Source organism: Pristiophorus japonicus, chromosome 9, assembly GCF_044704955.1.
Source record: "Pristiophorus japonicus isolate sPriJap1 chromosome 9, sPriJap1.hap1, whole genome shotgun sequence".
Classification (NCBI taxonomy): domain Eukaryota; kingdom Metazoa; phylum Chordata; class Chondrichthyes; family Pristiophoridae; genus Pristiophorus; species Pristiophorus japonicus.
In genome coordinates, this window is record NC_091985.1 from 100332009 (window position 1) to 100346335 (window position 14327).

At 43.9% G+C, this 14327-nt stretch overlaps 1 protein-coding gene across 2 annotated transcripts in view; it reads left to right on the forward strand.

The window, feature by feature from the left end:
- The first annotated feature begins 1914 nt into the window (after nucleotides 1-1914).
- rel (v-rel avian reticuloendotheliosis viral oncogene homolog) overlaps nucleotides 1915-14327 on the forward strand; it is a 61110-nt gene continuing 48697 nt past the window's right edge. The window contains exons 1-5 of one of the 2 annotated variants that reach the window (XM_070889621.1): nucleotides 1915-2135; nucleotides 6808-6904; nucleotides 7918-8063; nucleotides 9406-9447; nucleotides 9573-9709. In XM_070889621.1, the coding sequence (XP_070745722.1) occupies nucleotides 9426-9447; nucleotides 9573-9709 (159 nt within the window). In that variant the 5' untranslated portion in view covers nucleotides 1915-2135; nucleotides 6808-6904; nucleotides 7918-8063; nucleotides 9406-9425. The remainder of the gene's footprint in view (nucleotides 2136-6807; nucleotides 6905-7917; nucleotides 8064-9405; nucleotides 9448-9572; nucleotides 9710-14327) is intronic. The other variant, XM_070889620.1, reaches the window with a different exon arrangement.

Below are 14327 nucleotides of genomic sequence, written 5' to 3' on the forward strand. Positions count from 1 at the left end.
ACACTAGGAATATCTTTAGCACTGTAATATTAGTCCAAAACTTCTAAAATAAACAAAGTACCAAGTTTAAATTAAGCATTTCTTAGCCATTGTCTTTATTTTATGTTCCCAAGTCTCTTGCTCCCTTTTTTCTATATTAACTATAATTTTACTTTTTTTGTAATCAATAAAATCTGCAGTGTAGACACAAGGCCTTTGATTGCCTTCCCAGACTCTTTCTCTTTTCTCACCCCCCACCCCCCCAATGATCCTGAGGCCAGCCATGATCTTCCTAGCTTAATCCCCCCTCCCACCCCAATCCTCCAGAGGCCTTGATTGTCCTGTTTTTTTCCACCCCCACCCCCATCCACAGATCCTTTTGGAGGATGGCACCAAATCCATGCACACAGTACAATAAATTACCGCAGTAAATATAAAGCAAGGCACTCATCACTTCTTTTCAAAATGTTCTATTGTTGAAGATCTTGGGCTGAGATGTCTTGATAGTCTAAAGTGGTGGTTGTGCCAGTGGAGAGCAACAAAACTATGCAAAGAACACTGACAGATAACAGACTGCTGTAGTCAGTAGACTGATGAGACAGAAGACAGATCTGAATGTTAATCAAGAATATACAGGCCAGGAAAGCTCAATATCAGCCACATACACAACAGATCGAATTTTGTACGCTCGGCTACTTCGTTATTAGTATCCAGGATTGGCCCAGAAATCATTTCATGCAATTTCAGTTTGCTGCTATCCCTCATCACAGACAATGGCATACAGGGTAGACTGAAAATGGCGAGTGTCTGTGAGGGAGAAAAAAGTTTCTTTTTACCCGTAGTTATTTCTTTGGAGAACTCTTAAATACATAAATGTTAGTATCAATGTAGGATCTTCAGCTGGGACACAATGGGCTAGAGTTTCCTCTCAAATCGCCCATTTACCAACCAGTTACCGCCCAGAAATACAAGTTTCCTCAAATCGCCCATTTACCGCCCAGATACTGTCCGCCGTTAAATTCCACAGGGTTGGATTTTCCTTTTAAATTGCCCCCGCCCGATCCTTAGCGGTGTTCCGGCGGTTGCGCCTTTTTCAACCACCGGTGCACACTCCCGCGGTTTTCAGGTGCTCCATGTCGGCGGCGAAGCGGCGCAAGAGCGAAGTGGAGCGGGTGAAGTGTGGCAGAGGAGGCCCATCGACTCGGTAATCTTCGGCTCCCAAGTTGTGCGCATGCACGCACGGCTGTCAAGCTCCGCCCCCCCCCGAGAGGCCAGAGAGACTGCCGGCCTGAGATCGCTGTGTGGTGGGGGTGGGGGTGGGGGGGAAGAGTGAAATCGCTGTGGGGGGGGGGGGGGGGAAGGGGAGAGAGAGAGTGCTGTTGGGGGGGGGGGGAGGTGGTGAGAGAGACTGGGGGGGGGGGGGAGGAGAGACTGGGGGGAGAGATTGGGGGGGGAGAGAGACTGGGGAGTGAGAGAGACGGGGGGGGGGGAGAGACGGGGGGGGGGGAGAGAAATGGGTGAGAGAGACTGGGGATGAGAGAGACTAAGGTGAGTGAGAGAGACTAAGGCTTTATTAGACCATTTATATTATTGCCTCACACTAGAAAATACTACAATCCATTTAAAAATACATCAAACTGCAGAGAACTATAAAGATCTGTGTAATATCAAACAAACCTGTCAGATCTGTGTCCATACCGACCATTTAAGATCCAGTAAGACCTGCTTTTTCAGGACAGTATTAAGGGCCAGTGGTAAACGGATCTTAATAATGAAACTTCCATTTTGGGTGGTAATATATGGGCGGACATTATCGAATAACGTCCAGCGGTAATGACATAGAATAGTAAAGTTTACTTCAGAAAGGGTAAACTGTCTTTGTGATGCAAAGAAAGGGACAACTGCTAGTACTGGAGCCCAGAGAAGATATTTGGCAAGAATGTGATCCGACAGCAACTCAAATAAGCAGATCAAATATGTCGATAACCTGTACATGATTAATGACATTTAAATAAAAACAGGTGGGTTATATTGACTGAATGAGATAATCTGAAACAAGATACATATTTTATTCAGTGAGTGCGAGATGAGGGCAGAGGAACTGAAGAGAAGCTGGAGTAATTAAAGTGGAAAATGCACCCAACTTGATCTGGAAGGTAGGAAACCTGAGTCCGTTGAAAATGTCACCTACCTAGACCTAAGAGGTATCATTAAGATATTTGTAAATGACTATAATATGTGGAGTCTACTAGTTCAGGTAGTAGCAATGAAACAAAAGAAAACCATCATGTCAGTGGCTCAAATCATCAAGACTACCGCCAATAAAACAGCCCAATTTGAAGAAGAATCAATTTACAATGGATGGGATGACTAGAATACAGTAACTTATTGGCAAACAGTCCATAAGTACATAGAGTAATATCTTGAGAGACCTGGATACTTGTAAGTAACATCATTATGAGGCCTAATCACTATCCAGAAAAAGTGCTTCATACGCAGGAAATAGCAAACATATCTGCACAGATTTCAATCCAGGAGGGAATAGGCTTGAGGGTCTGGATTCTCCTCCGCTCCTTCTTTGCCTGCGGGGTGGTCTGGCTCCCTGCTGGATTTCCTTCTCATCTGCCCCAATTATTACCACTTCTTTGGGCTTCCATAGGGAAGATGATAGTAGACTGTAGGAGGCAACAGCAATGCTTCCGAAGTGCCCTCGTGGAGGGGAAGGGTCTTGTGGTGGCATCTTCTTCCTCCATTCTGGTTAAGGTCTACAGAGATGCCAACCTTCATGGCACCAGCCCCTTTAACTGCTCAGCCTCCTCTTCTGGTGCTGCAGCAGAATTTCCACTGCAACAACATCAGAACTTTGCTGCTGGGCAATAGCAGGTGCCCTATGGAATCCTGCTAGGAGACCGTCATGTACCTGTAATGCATCTCAACCCCAGAAACTGCAAGGGGTTCTGTCCCTTCAGAACACTGCTGCCAGGTGGTGAATCCCAGCTGAGAACTCTCCCTAAGTTATCTGAGAGGGATTGTCCATTTGATGCATGTGACTTAGCACCCTCAGTGTTGAGAGAAACACTGAGTAGAGACTATTTCCTGCCTCCAATAGTTTTTCCTTCGGTATAACCTAGGGCTCCATCCTTGATGCCTTTCTCCTCATTATGTATATACTACCGGTCAATATCATCTGGAAGCAAGGATTGAGCTTCCACGTGTATGCTGATGACGCTCGTGATGATACATGGAATCAACGGCTTTAGTATTGAGGTGAGACTAGAGAAACTGGGTGCCTTTTCATTATAGCAGAGGAGGTTAAGAGGGAATTTGCAGAGGTGTTCAAATTATGAAGTATTTTGATAAGGTAAATACGGAAAAAAACTATTTTGACTGGCCAGTGAGTCTGTAACTAGGAGGCATCAATTTAAGATAATCAAAAGAACAAAGAGAGAAATTAAGAACATTTTAATTTTTAGGCAGAGGATTGTTCGGGTGTGGAATGCCCACCAGAAACAGTGGTGAAAGTAAAGTCCATGTAATTCTACTTACCTACTTCACACAAGTATTATAAAAAAATGCTCTTGTCAAACTGCACTTTAAGACAGTTCTCTAAGGGTGAAATGCTGAGACTAAATTCAACACTCTTCTGGTCTTTCACATTCCACTGGTCCTTCACAGTTTGAGACAGATCTCTCGCTACTTAATTTAAATTTATACTGTCTTAACTTTTACAATAGAAAGGAAAAACAGCAATAAGTGAACAGCTAATCACATCGTTTTTGTAACCAATTAATTACCTATTGCAGTCCACTTCACAGTTAACAACGTTTCCTGCTTTTGTGTCGTCCGTGAGTTTTAATTTTGTGCCATCTATATCCAAGTCCTGATTTATATATAATGAGAGGAGCATTGGTCCCAACATTGACCCCTGGGGGAACACCACTGTTGTAGTTTGTTGTACATCGTTGTAGTCCAAAAATCATCCTTTAGCCACTATTTTTTTACGATGTAACTATTTATACTGCACTTTTTTTGACAGGCACGTGTCTGTCCAGCCGCCCCCCCCGGACTGCAATTTTTTGACCGACAGGCGACAAGCCTCACCCTCCCTCCCAGCCAAATCATTCCATGTACGTGGTGCCGAGAAGCAGGACCTGAGGCTCTGACTCTCTCCCACCCCGGCCGGCCTGGGGGGAGAGAGAGAGAGGCTGGGGGCGGAGAGAGAGCGAGAGACAGGCTGGGGGGGCGGGGAGAGAGAGAGGCTGGGGAGGGAGAGAGAGAGACTGGGGGGGGGGGGGGAGAGAGCGCCTGGGGGGAGAACGAAAGGCTGGAGGGTAGAGAGAGAGGCTGGGGGGGGGGGGGGGGGAAGAGAGAGAAAGGATGGGGGCAGGGGAGAACGATTGGGGGGGGGGGAGAAAGAGAGAGGCTTTGGGAGGAAGAGAGAGAGAGAGGCTAGGGGGGAGAGAGAGAGAGAATGGGGGGAGAGCGAGATTGTGGGGGGTAGAGAGAGAGACGGGGGGGAGAGAGAGAGTGAAGCTGGGGGGAGGAAGAGAGAGAGAGGCTGGAGGGGGAAGAGAGCGAGAGGCTGGGGGGAGGGAGAGAGAGATGGAGGGGAGAGAGACACGGGTGGGGGGGGGGGGGTCGGAGGGGAAAGAGGGAACTCAGAGAAGATGGATCACATTCTTCCAACCCCCTACAAGGGACATCGTCGCTTCAGGAAGTCAAAGTTTACCGAGTTACAATTTGCAAAGTCAGTGAGACCTTGGCATGGGCGGTTCCAGTTACACATTCCTGTGAAACTTCAGGGTGTGGCTTATCCTCCAAGGGGACCAATCAGAAACAAAGGGTGGAGCATGGTGGCCATTTTGGCAGTACAAATACACGCGTCCTATTTTTTATGCCCTTTAACTTCCTATCAACGCTGCCAAATTCTCTTTGATATTTTGTACTTTCATTTTATCAGCAAGCCTCTTATGTGGCACCTTAACAAACACCTTTTGAAAATCTACTGCATTTCCTTTCTCTATATACTCTGTTAATACGCCACTCTTATTACATTACTCAGGCATGACTTACCTTTTAGAAATCCTTGCTCACTGTCCTTAATAAAGTCATTCCATTTTAGGTGAATATTAATTTTATTCTTATATGGCCTCGGGTAGTTCACCCACTATTGATATTAGGCTGATCTATAGTTAGCTGATAACTATATGTTTTCTCTTTTTGAATAAAGGTCAGGTGTTACATTTGCAGCTCTCCAGTCTACTGCTGCAACGTTCCTTTCTAAGGATGTTTGAAAGATTGTGATCAAACCCTCAACTACTTCTTCTCTGACTTCAACTCAGTATTCTAGAATGCATATTATCATGATTTAGTGTCTTTTTGACTTTCAGTTTCACCATCTATTTTTCAGGATAACTATAGACAAGAGAGTAATACTCTCTAATTACTCTACCTCCTTTTTTTCCTTTTTATTCCCACCAACGCATTTTTCTGTGAAAACCAAGACAAAGTACTTATTTAGTATGCACGTCTGCCCTCTAAGATTTCTTTTTTTCATCTGTACTCTTTCTTCAACCATATTACTTTTTATATGTTTATAAAATTCTGTACGATTTCTCTTTTAAGTTACCTTCCATTCTTTCTTCATACCTTGTCTTAGTCATTTTAATCATTTTTACTTCGCCTCAATATTTTCTATAGTCTGTTCAATTTTCATTAGTTATTAGCCCTAGATTTGTCATATGTATGTTATTAAAGTTCTCTGCTCCTTTAAGGAATATCAGTTTTTGCTGCACTCCTCTTATTGCATGTGGAAATACCCTAAGCAGCCCCTTGTTTGCCCAGTTTTATCTGGCAAATTTTCTCTCAGTTTCATAAATGTTCCCTTACCCATTACATTGCCTACTTGTCCCATTATCAGTACAATAGACAGAGTACACAGCAATGTCAACCCAACTTGAGAAAGGAGCAGAGAAAAAAATGCAAACAGTCTGATCCAGGAGAGAGAGCATGTTAATTCAAGCAGTGGCAGTTAGAATTATTTAATGTTAAAAAATCAGAACTTCTTTTGGGTCTAACTTCAACATCCTCATCAAACCTGAGGACAAATTATTGTATTGTGAAATGACCTCAATCTAGCCGAGGCAGTATGCCGACTCTGTGATTACTCTCCTATCTCTACATGGACAACAAGCGCTGTTTCCCAGAGATCTTACCCCTCCACTGCCTTCAACCCTGAAGTTACCCAGCTCGGTTTCTACCTCTCCACAGCCTACTCTCCCGCTCCCCAGTATGTACAACAGAACTCTCCATATATACATTTTGGCCTGCTTTTATCTTGACCCCCCCTTGTTCAATTTCTACCTAACTACAATCGTGACTCTCCTGATGTCTTCTACCACTTCAGTCCCAATCATCTCCTTTTCAACATGAGCATATTCTTATACAGCCACTGTACACATCCATTCCTTACCAGGATAGTGTTCAGGCTTTTCACTTATTTCAACCGTGATCCAACCAGTCACTCACTATTGCTGTTCTCTGATCAGCTCAACGTCTTCTTACTTTGAACCACTTCTCTTTTAATTCCAATCACTCTGGAAAATCACACGGATCTCAGCTATGCCTCTATTTTTGTGGAATTTAGTAGTAGTAGCTCATTTATTTGTGAACTGTACACAAGCACGAGGCGAAGAGACGTTCCCATTCATTATTGGCCAGTCACTATGACAGACAGTTGAGATTTGCATTGCGGTTGGAACGTCAGCGAGTTTCTGAGGAGGGGAATTTCCCTGGTGAACTTTATTACAATCTCACAGTCTCTTCCAGCTTTGCAACCAGGACGCTTGAGAGTGAGGACAGACAGTTACATATCAGAATAATTCTGTGGATTATAAAAGGAAGGCGAGGTAAACAGGCATGGACGGTAAGACGAGTTATTAATGAACTATTAGGGTAGCTGTATGTTTGAGCTGATGAAAATATTCTGAAATGTGCTGAACGCCACTTATATTATTGGCGGAACTGCGTCTCGCCATTAAGGAGCAGTTTACTTTTAAACCTCTTTAAGTCGAAATATTAATTCGACGACTTCGGTTGTTAGCGAAGAAATCGTGCCTTTAAAAACTGGAGTATTTAGGAAGATGAGTTTATGTTTATGATCAGTTCCGAATGAAACATTCAAAAAAACGCTTTTGAAGGTCGCACTTACCTCAGTGCGTTTGACTTGTTCTGCTCTGACATCCGTGTTTGGGCTTCTTTCCGCCCGTGTTCAGAGAGCGGCGGCTGACCGTTGAGCGGCTGCGCGCGGGAGAGGGCGCGCGGGTCGGGACTGCGCTCGGGGCACGGGAGCCCCGCTGGCGGAGGGCTCGAGTTGTCCTCGGGTGTCGAGGTGATGCTGCCACAGAATGCCTTACATGTCACTGTTGCCTTTTAATATCCGAAACTGTAGGGTAGGGAGAAGTTGAAGAGATTTTCGGTACATTTTTAAAACCATAAACTTGTGTGGCGAGAGCTTTATTGAACATTTCACTCCTAGAACCCAGCAAGTGCCCCTCGCTGCTTGTCAGCTCACTGAGCCGGCGGAGAGAGAGGCTGTGGGCCGGGCACTGCCAGCCTGCGGCATTAGCTTCCAACTCAGAGGAAGTAAAAACAGAAAATGCTGCAAACCTCAGTGGGTCAGGCAGCATCTGTGGAGAGAAAAACAGAGTTAACGTTTCAGGTCGATGACCTTTCGTCAGAACTGAAACGTTAACTCTGTTTTTCTCTCCACAGATACTGCCTGACCCGCTGAGATTTCCAGCATTTTCTGTTTTTAATTGATTGCAGCATCCGCAGTATTTTGCTTTTGTCAAAGAGGAAGTGTCTAATGAAAGTCAAACGTGTTTGAGAGGTAACCTAAGTTACTGTCTGTTCATAAAATGTCGAATGAAACTATAGATGAGACACTTCGTGAAACTATCGTGGGCGACGATGAGAGCAAAACGGCCAGAAACTTCCCTTGAGTTCACCAACTTAAACTTAAGCAAAGTGGAAAGTGGGCGTATCTCTGTGTGAAGAACGAAGGACTAGTCAATGGGGACGGGGTATGTTCTTGTGATTTGGTTTTTAAGCGGTTCTTTTTAATGGGATGTATTAAAAAGTGAGTTGTTACCATACATCTAACTAGTGACTTGATTTTTGTTGGCATCGTCTGTGTTTAATGATGTGTCTGATTCCTGGTGTTACTGGGCAGGGTTACTACTCTTGCTGGTCACAACGGCAATCCACTATAACTCACAAAGTGGGTCATTGCAAAAATATTTCATTTAAAGTAAATGGAACTCATTGGGGGACAGTATTGGTTATCATAAATGCTATGTTTGCATTCAATTGATTAGCAGTTCCTCTGTATAACAGTAAACAGTATCACGTGAAACCATATAAGTAAATCACTTGCAACACTGGTGGTAACTTGTACATTTTTTTAAAAGTAAAACTTACTATAAAAATGCTCATATCTAAGCATGTAGACTAAAACCATACACAGGATACCAGAATAAACCACTGAGGGAGTTGGACCTATACTGAATCTGAAATTACTTGGTAACTTGCTTCTGTGTAAACCATTGCTTCCTATTGTGTACCCTGATGTTTGGCCCAACTTCAAAACTTTTATTGTTATTTTGTTCCTTAAGATATGTTGGAAATCTAGCTGAACCAACAGTTGCAATCCTGAATAGAAGAACAAGCTACTATGTTTCCTCAGCTGGTCTACACAAATGACCTTTCTCTAACTGTGTCTAGTTAATGTGACTTAAAAAAAAACATATTTGTGGTGAAATCTTGCAGAGGTCAGGTTCAAACTATGGCTGATCTAACCAGTTATTTTTTGTGAAATAATTTTTTTAAATCAGATGAATTATTGAATATTCAAATACACAATACTACTGCAATTAGAGGATTTTATTCAATTAGTCAGCATAATTTGCGTTCATTTGTTATGTCAAAACGGTTTGTGACAAAATTCTGCAAAACGAACTTTTATAATATATAGAGAATAACTTATGCTGTATATAAAAGGAAAAAAGCCTTAAGGAAATTATTTTTGTTTTTAGTGGGTGTACATTAGCAGACCTGCATCACTTCTGTTTGAGTGCACACCCACCATTAATGTGGGTGTAAGTGACCTTTAATTTTAAACTTGTGTAGTTTCATGGTGACCTCATCGGAGGGCAACACCAACTATCCGTTTAGATCTTCAATGCCTTCCTTTAATCTCACGTAATTAATTTGCCTATATAAAAATACAATCTTTTTAACAATTAATTCAGGCTTGTTGGGAACTGATTGCCCTTATTGCCATTTTTGAGTTGGGAGATGTGTTTCTCTTCTATTCCTTGTAATAGATAATGCACAAAACTTATTTCTGGAATCTTATCTTTACAGTACGAGGTCACCTGCCTGCTATGTCAAGGCTTCCCCTTCAAGGTAAGAGGCTTCTATATATTGTAAGAAATACCTCATTTATAACTTTTCTTTCTAATTGTGTGACTGATGTGTTGTGTACTTTGCTGCAATTCCATGTCGCCGTAATTGGGTTTTTTTAATATTAGGTGAACCTTATGTTGAAATTGTTGAGCAGCCCAAGCAACGTGGCATGCGTTTCCGGTACAGGTGTGAAGGACGATCGGCTGGTAGCATTCCTGGGCAGCTCAACAGAGATAATAATAGAACCTATCCTTCTATACAGGTATGACATTACAGTACACATGCAAGCAGTTTTAAACTTTCTGTGAAAGTACTTCTATTTCTTGTAAAATACTTCCTAGAGCTATTAAAATAGAATGAATACCTCTATGGGAATTTAAAAGCCTAATCTTTTAATGCAGAAAGTAAATTCTGCTTTTGTATAGTGAGGTTCCAAAAGTGGTGAGTGCCGTTTCTTCTTCTTTCATGTTCTTTGTTGGAAAATTGATTTAAGTAACTATCAACAAGAAAGTACCCTTTACTTCATGCTGCAGAATATAGTAACTTACTCTTAAATCATGTGCTTTTAGGTACAATAACCTGCAAATTGCATCTCATTTGATATCTCTCCCTGATGTTTCAGTTGAGAGTAGGAATTTCCTGTATAGGCAATCGAGGTTTGACTCAACATTGCACATACATAAGAACATAAGAATTAGGAACAGGAGTAGGCCATCTAGCCCCTCGAGCCTACTATGCCATTCAACAAGCTCCTGGCTGATCTGGCTGTGGACTCAGCTCCACTTACCCGCCCGCTCCCCATAACCCTTAATTCCCTTATTGGTTAAAAATCTATCTATCTGTGATTTGAATACATTCAATGAGCTAGCCTCAACTGCTTCCTTGGGCAGAGAATTCCACAGATTCACAACCCTCTGGGAGAAGAAATTCCTTCTCAACTCGGTTTTAAATTGGCTCCCCTGTATTTTGAGGCTGTGCCCCCTAATTCTAGTCTCCCCGACCAGTGGAAACAACCTCTCTGCCTCTATCTTGTCTATCCCTTTCATTATTTTAAATGTTTCTATAAGATCACCCCTCATCCTTCTGAACTCCAACGAGTAAAGACCCAGTCTACTCAATCTATCATCATGGTACAGAATATTGGTATGACAATGTACTGGACTACCACAGCATTGTTATATTGCTGCAATTCACTTCATTGTGGAAAGGCAAGATTTAATATGTTGTGGAAAGAAATTACCTTTATCATTGTCTATTTATAAATAACTGTCAACATAAATTTGAAAGAGAAACAACAACAACAATTTTTATTTATACAGCACCTTTTAATGTAGTGAAACATCCCAAGGTGCTTCACAGGAGTATTATGAGATTTAAAAAATTGACACTGAGCCGCACAAGTAGAAATTAGTGCGGGTGACCAAAAGCTTGGTCAAAGAGGTAGGTTTTAAGCAGCGTTTTGAAGGAGGAAAGAGAGGCCGAGAGGTTTAGGCAAGAGTTCCAGAGCTTGAGGCCTAGGTAATAGAAGGCACGGCCACCAATGGTTGAGCGATTATAATCAGGGATGCTCAAGATGGCAGAATTAGAGAAGTGCAGACATCTCGGGGGCGGGGCGGGGGGGTTGCTGGAGGAGATTATAGAGATAGGGAGAGGCGAGGCCCTGGAGGGATTTGAAAATAAGGATGAGAATTTTGAAATCGAGGTGTTGCTTAACCGGAAACCGATGTAGGTCAGCGAGCACAGGGGTGATGGGTGAGTGGGACTTGATGTGAGTTAGGACACAGGCAGCCGAGTTTTGGATTACCTCTAGTTTACGTAGGGTAGAATGTGGGAGGCCAGCCAGGAGTGCGCTTGAATAGTCAAGTCTAGAGTTAACAAAGGCACGGATGGGGGCTTCAGCAGTGGATGAGCTGAGGCAAGGGCGGAGCCGGGCGTTGTTACGAAGGTGCAAATAGACGGTCTTAGTTATGCTGCGGATATGTCGTCGAAAGCTCATTTCGAGGTCAAATATGACACCAAAGTTGCTAACAGTCAGGTTCATCCTCAGACAGAAGTTGGGGAGAGGGATGGAGTCAGTGGCTAGGGAACAGACAGGGACTGAAAACAATGGCTTCGGTCTTCCCAATATTCAATTGGAGAGAATTTCTGCTCATCCAGAACTGGATGTCAGACAAGCAGTCTGACAATTTAAAGACCGTGGAGGGGTTGAGAGAAGTGATAGTGAAGTAGAGCTGGGTGTCATCAGCGTACATGTAGAAACTGACGCCATGTTTTCAGATGATGACGCCAAGGGACAACATATAGATGAGAAATAGAAGGGGACCAAGGATAGAGCCTTTGGGGACACCAGAGGTAACGATACGGGGGTGAGAAGAGAAGCCATTGCAGGTGATTCTCTGACTACGATTAGATAGTTAAGAATGGAACCAGGTGCGTGCAGTCCCACCCAGCTAGATGATGGTGGAGAGGTGTTGAAGGATAGCGTGGTCAACCATGTCAAAGGTTGCAGACAAGTCGAGAAGGACGAGGAGGGATAGGTTGCCTTTGTCACAGTCACAAAAGATGTCATTTGTGACTTTGATGAGAGCTGTTTCGGTACTGCGGCAGGCACGGAAATCGGATTGGAGGGATTCAAACATGGAATTGCGGAAAAGATGGGCAAGGATTTGGAAGGTGACAACACGTTCAAGGACTTTGGAGAGGAAAGGGAGGTTGGAGATGGGGTAGTAGTTTGCAAGGAAGCAGGGGTCAAGGGTTTTTTTTAGGAGAGGGGTGATGACGGCAGATTTGAGGGAGAGGGAAACAGTACCTGAGGAGAGAGAACCGTTAACAATGTCAGCTAACATGGGAGCCAGAAAAGGAAGTTTGGAGGAAATACGGTCAAGGGAGTAGGAAGTGGGTCTCATAGACAGGATGAGCTTGGAAAAGTTACGAGCGGAGATCGGAGAGAAACTGGAGAAAGATGTGATAGAAACATAGGAAAATAGGTGCAGGAGTAGGCCATTCGGCCCTTCGAGCCTGCACTGCCATTCAATAAGATCATGGCTGATCATTCCTTCAGTACCCCTTTCCTGCTTTCTCTCCATACCCCTTGATCCCCTTAACCGTAAGAGCCATATCTAACTCCCTCTTGTTGATGCCAGTTCACTGGATATATTCAACTCTCTGCGGCAGGGAATTCCACAAGTTTCTTCTCATCTCAGTCCGAAATGGCCTACCCCTTATCCTAAGACTATGTCCCCTGATTCTGGACTTCCCCAACATCGGGAACATTCTTCCCGCATCTAACCTGTCCAGTCCCGTCAGAATCTTATACGCTTCTATGAGATCCCCTCTCATCCTTCTAAACTCCAGTGAATAAAGGCCCAGTTGATCCAGTCTCTCCTCATATGACAGCCCAGCCATCCCTGGAATCCGTCTTGTGAACCTTCGCTGCACTCCCTCAATAGCAAGAACGTCCTTTCTCAGACTAGGAGACCAAAACTGAACACAATATTCCAGGTGAGGCCTCACTAAGGCCCTGTACAACTGCAGGAAGACCTCCCTGCTTCTACACTAAGGCCCTGTACAACTGCAGTAAGACCTCCCTGCTTCCACATTCAAATTCCCTAGCTATGAAGGCCAACATACCATTTGCCGCCTTTATTACCTGCTGTACCTGCGTGCCCACTTTCAGTGACCGATGAACCATGTCACCCAGGTCTCGTTGCACCTCCCCTTTTCCTAGTCTGCCGCCATTCAGATAATATTCTGCCTTCGTGTTTTTGCCCCCAAAATGGATAACCTCACATTTATCCACATATACTGCATCTGCCATGCATTTGCCCACTCATCTAACCTGTCCAAGTCACCCTGCAGCCTCTTAGCATCCTCCTCACAGCTCACTCCGCCACCCAGTTTAGTGTCATCTGCAAACTTGGAGATATTACACTCTAGTCCTTGATCCAAATCGTTAATGTATATTGTAAAGAGCTGGGGTGCCAGCACAGAGCCCTGCGGCACTCCACTGGTCACTGCCTGCCATTCTGAAAAGGACCCGTTTATCCCGACTCTCTGCTTCCTGTCTGCCAACCAGTTCCCTATCCACGTCGGTATATTACCCCCAATACCATGTGCTTTGATTTTGCACAACAATCTCTTGTGCGGGACCTTGTCAAAAGCCTTCTGAAAGTCCAAATAGACCACATCCACTGGTTCTCCCTTGTCCACTCTGCTAGTTACATCCTTAAAAAATTCCAGAAGATTCGTCAAGCATGATTTCCCTTTCATAAATCCATGCTGACTGGATCCGATCCTGTCACCGCTTTCCAAATGCCTTGCTATTTCGTCCTTCATGATCGATTCCAACATTTTCCCCACTACTGATGTCAAGCTAACCGGTCTATAATTACCCGTTTTCTCTCTCCCTCCTTTTTTAAAAAGTGGTGTTACACTAGCTACCCTCCAGTCTATGGGAACTGATCCAGAGTCGATAGACTGTTGGAAAATGATCACCAATGCATCCACTATTTCTAGGGCCACTTCCTTGAGCACTCTGGGATGTAGACTATCAGGCCCCGGGGATTTATCGGCCTTCAATCCCATCAATTTCCCTAACACAATTTCCCGCCTAATAAGGATATCCTTCAGTTCCTCCTTCTCACTAGACCCCCTGTCCCCTAGTACCTTCGGAAGGTTATTTGTATCTTCCTTCGTGAAGACAGAATCGAAGTATTGGTTCAATTGGTCTGCCGGGGCTAGGGCCGGGGGATTCCTTAGAGGATGTTTGGCCCAGTGGGCTAGGGAAGGAAGGGAATCGGGTCAAACCTCCTCCTAAGGAAGCCCCCTAAACAACTAAACTACATTGTACATGATCTGCATTCTTTGAATGAAGTCTTTCC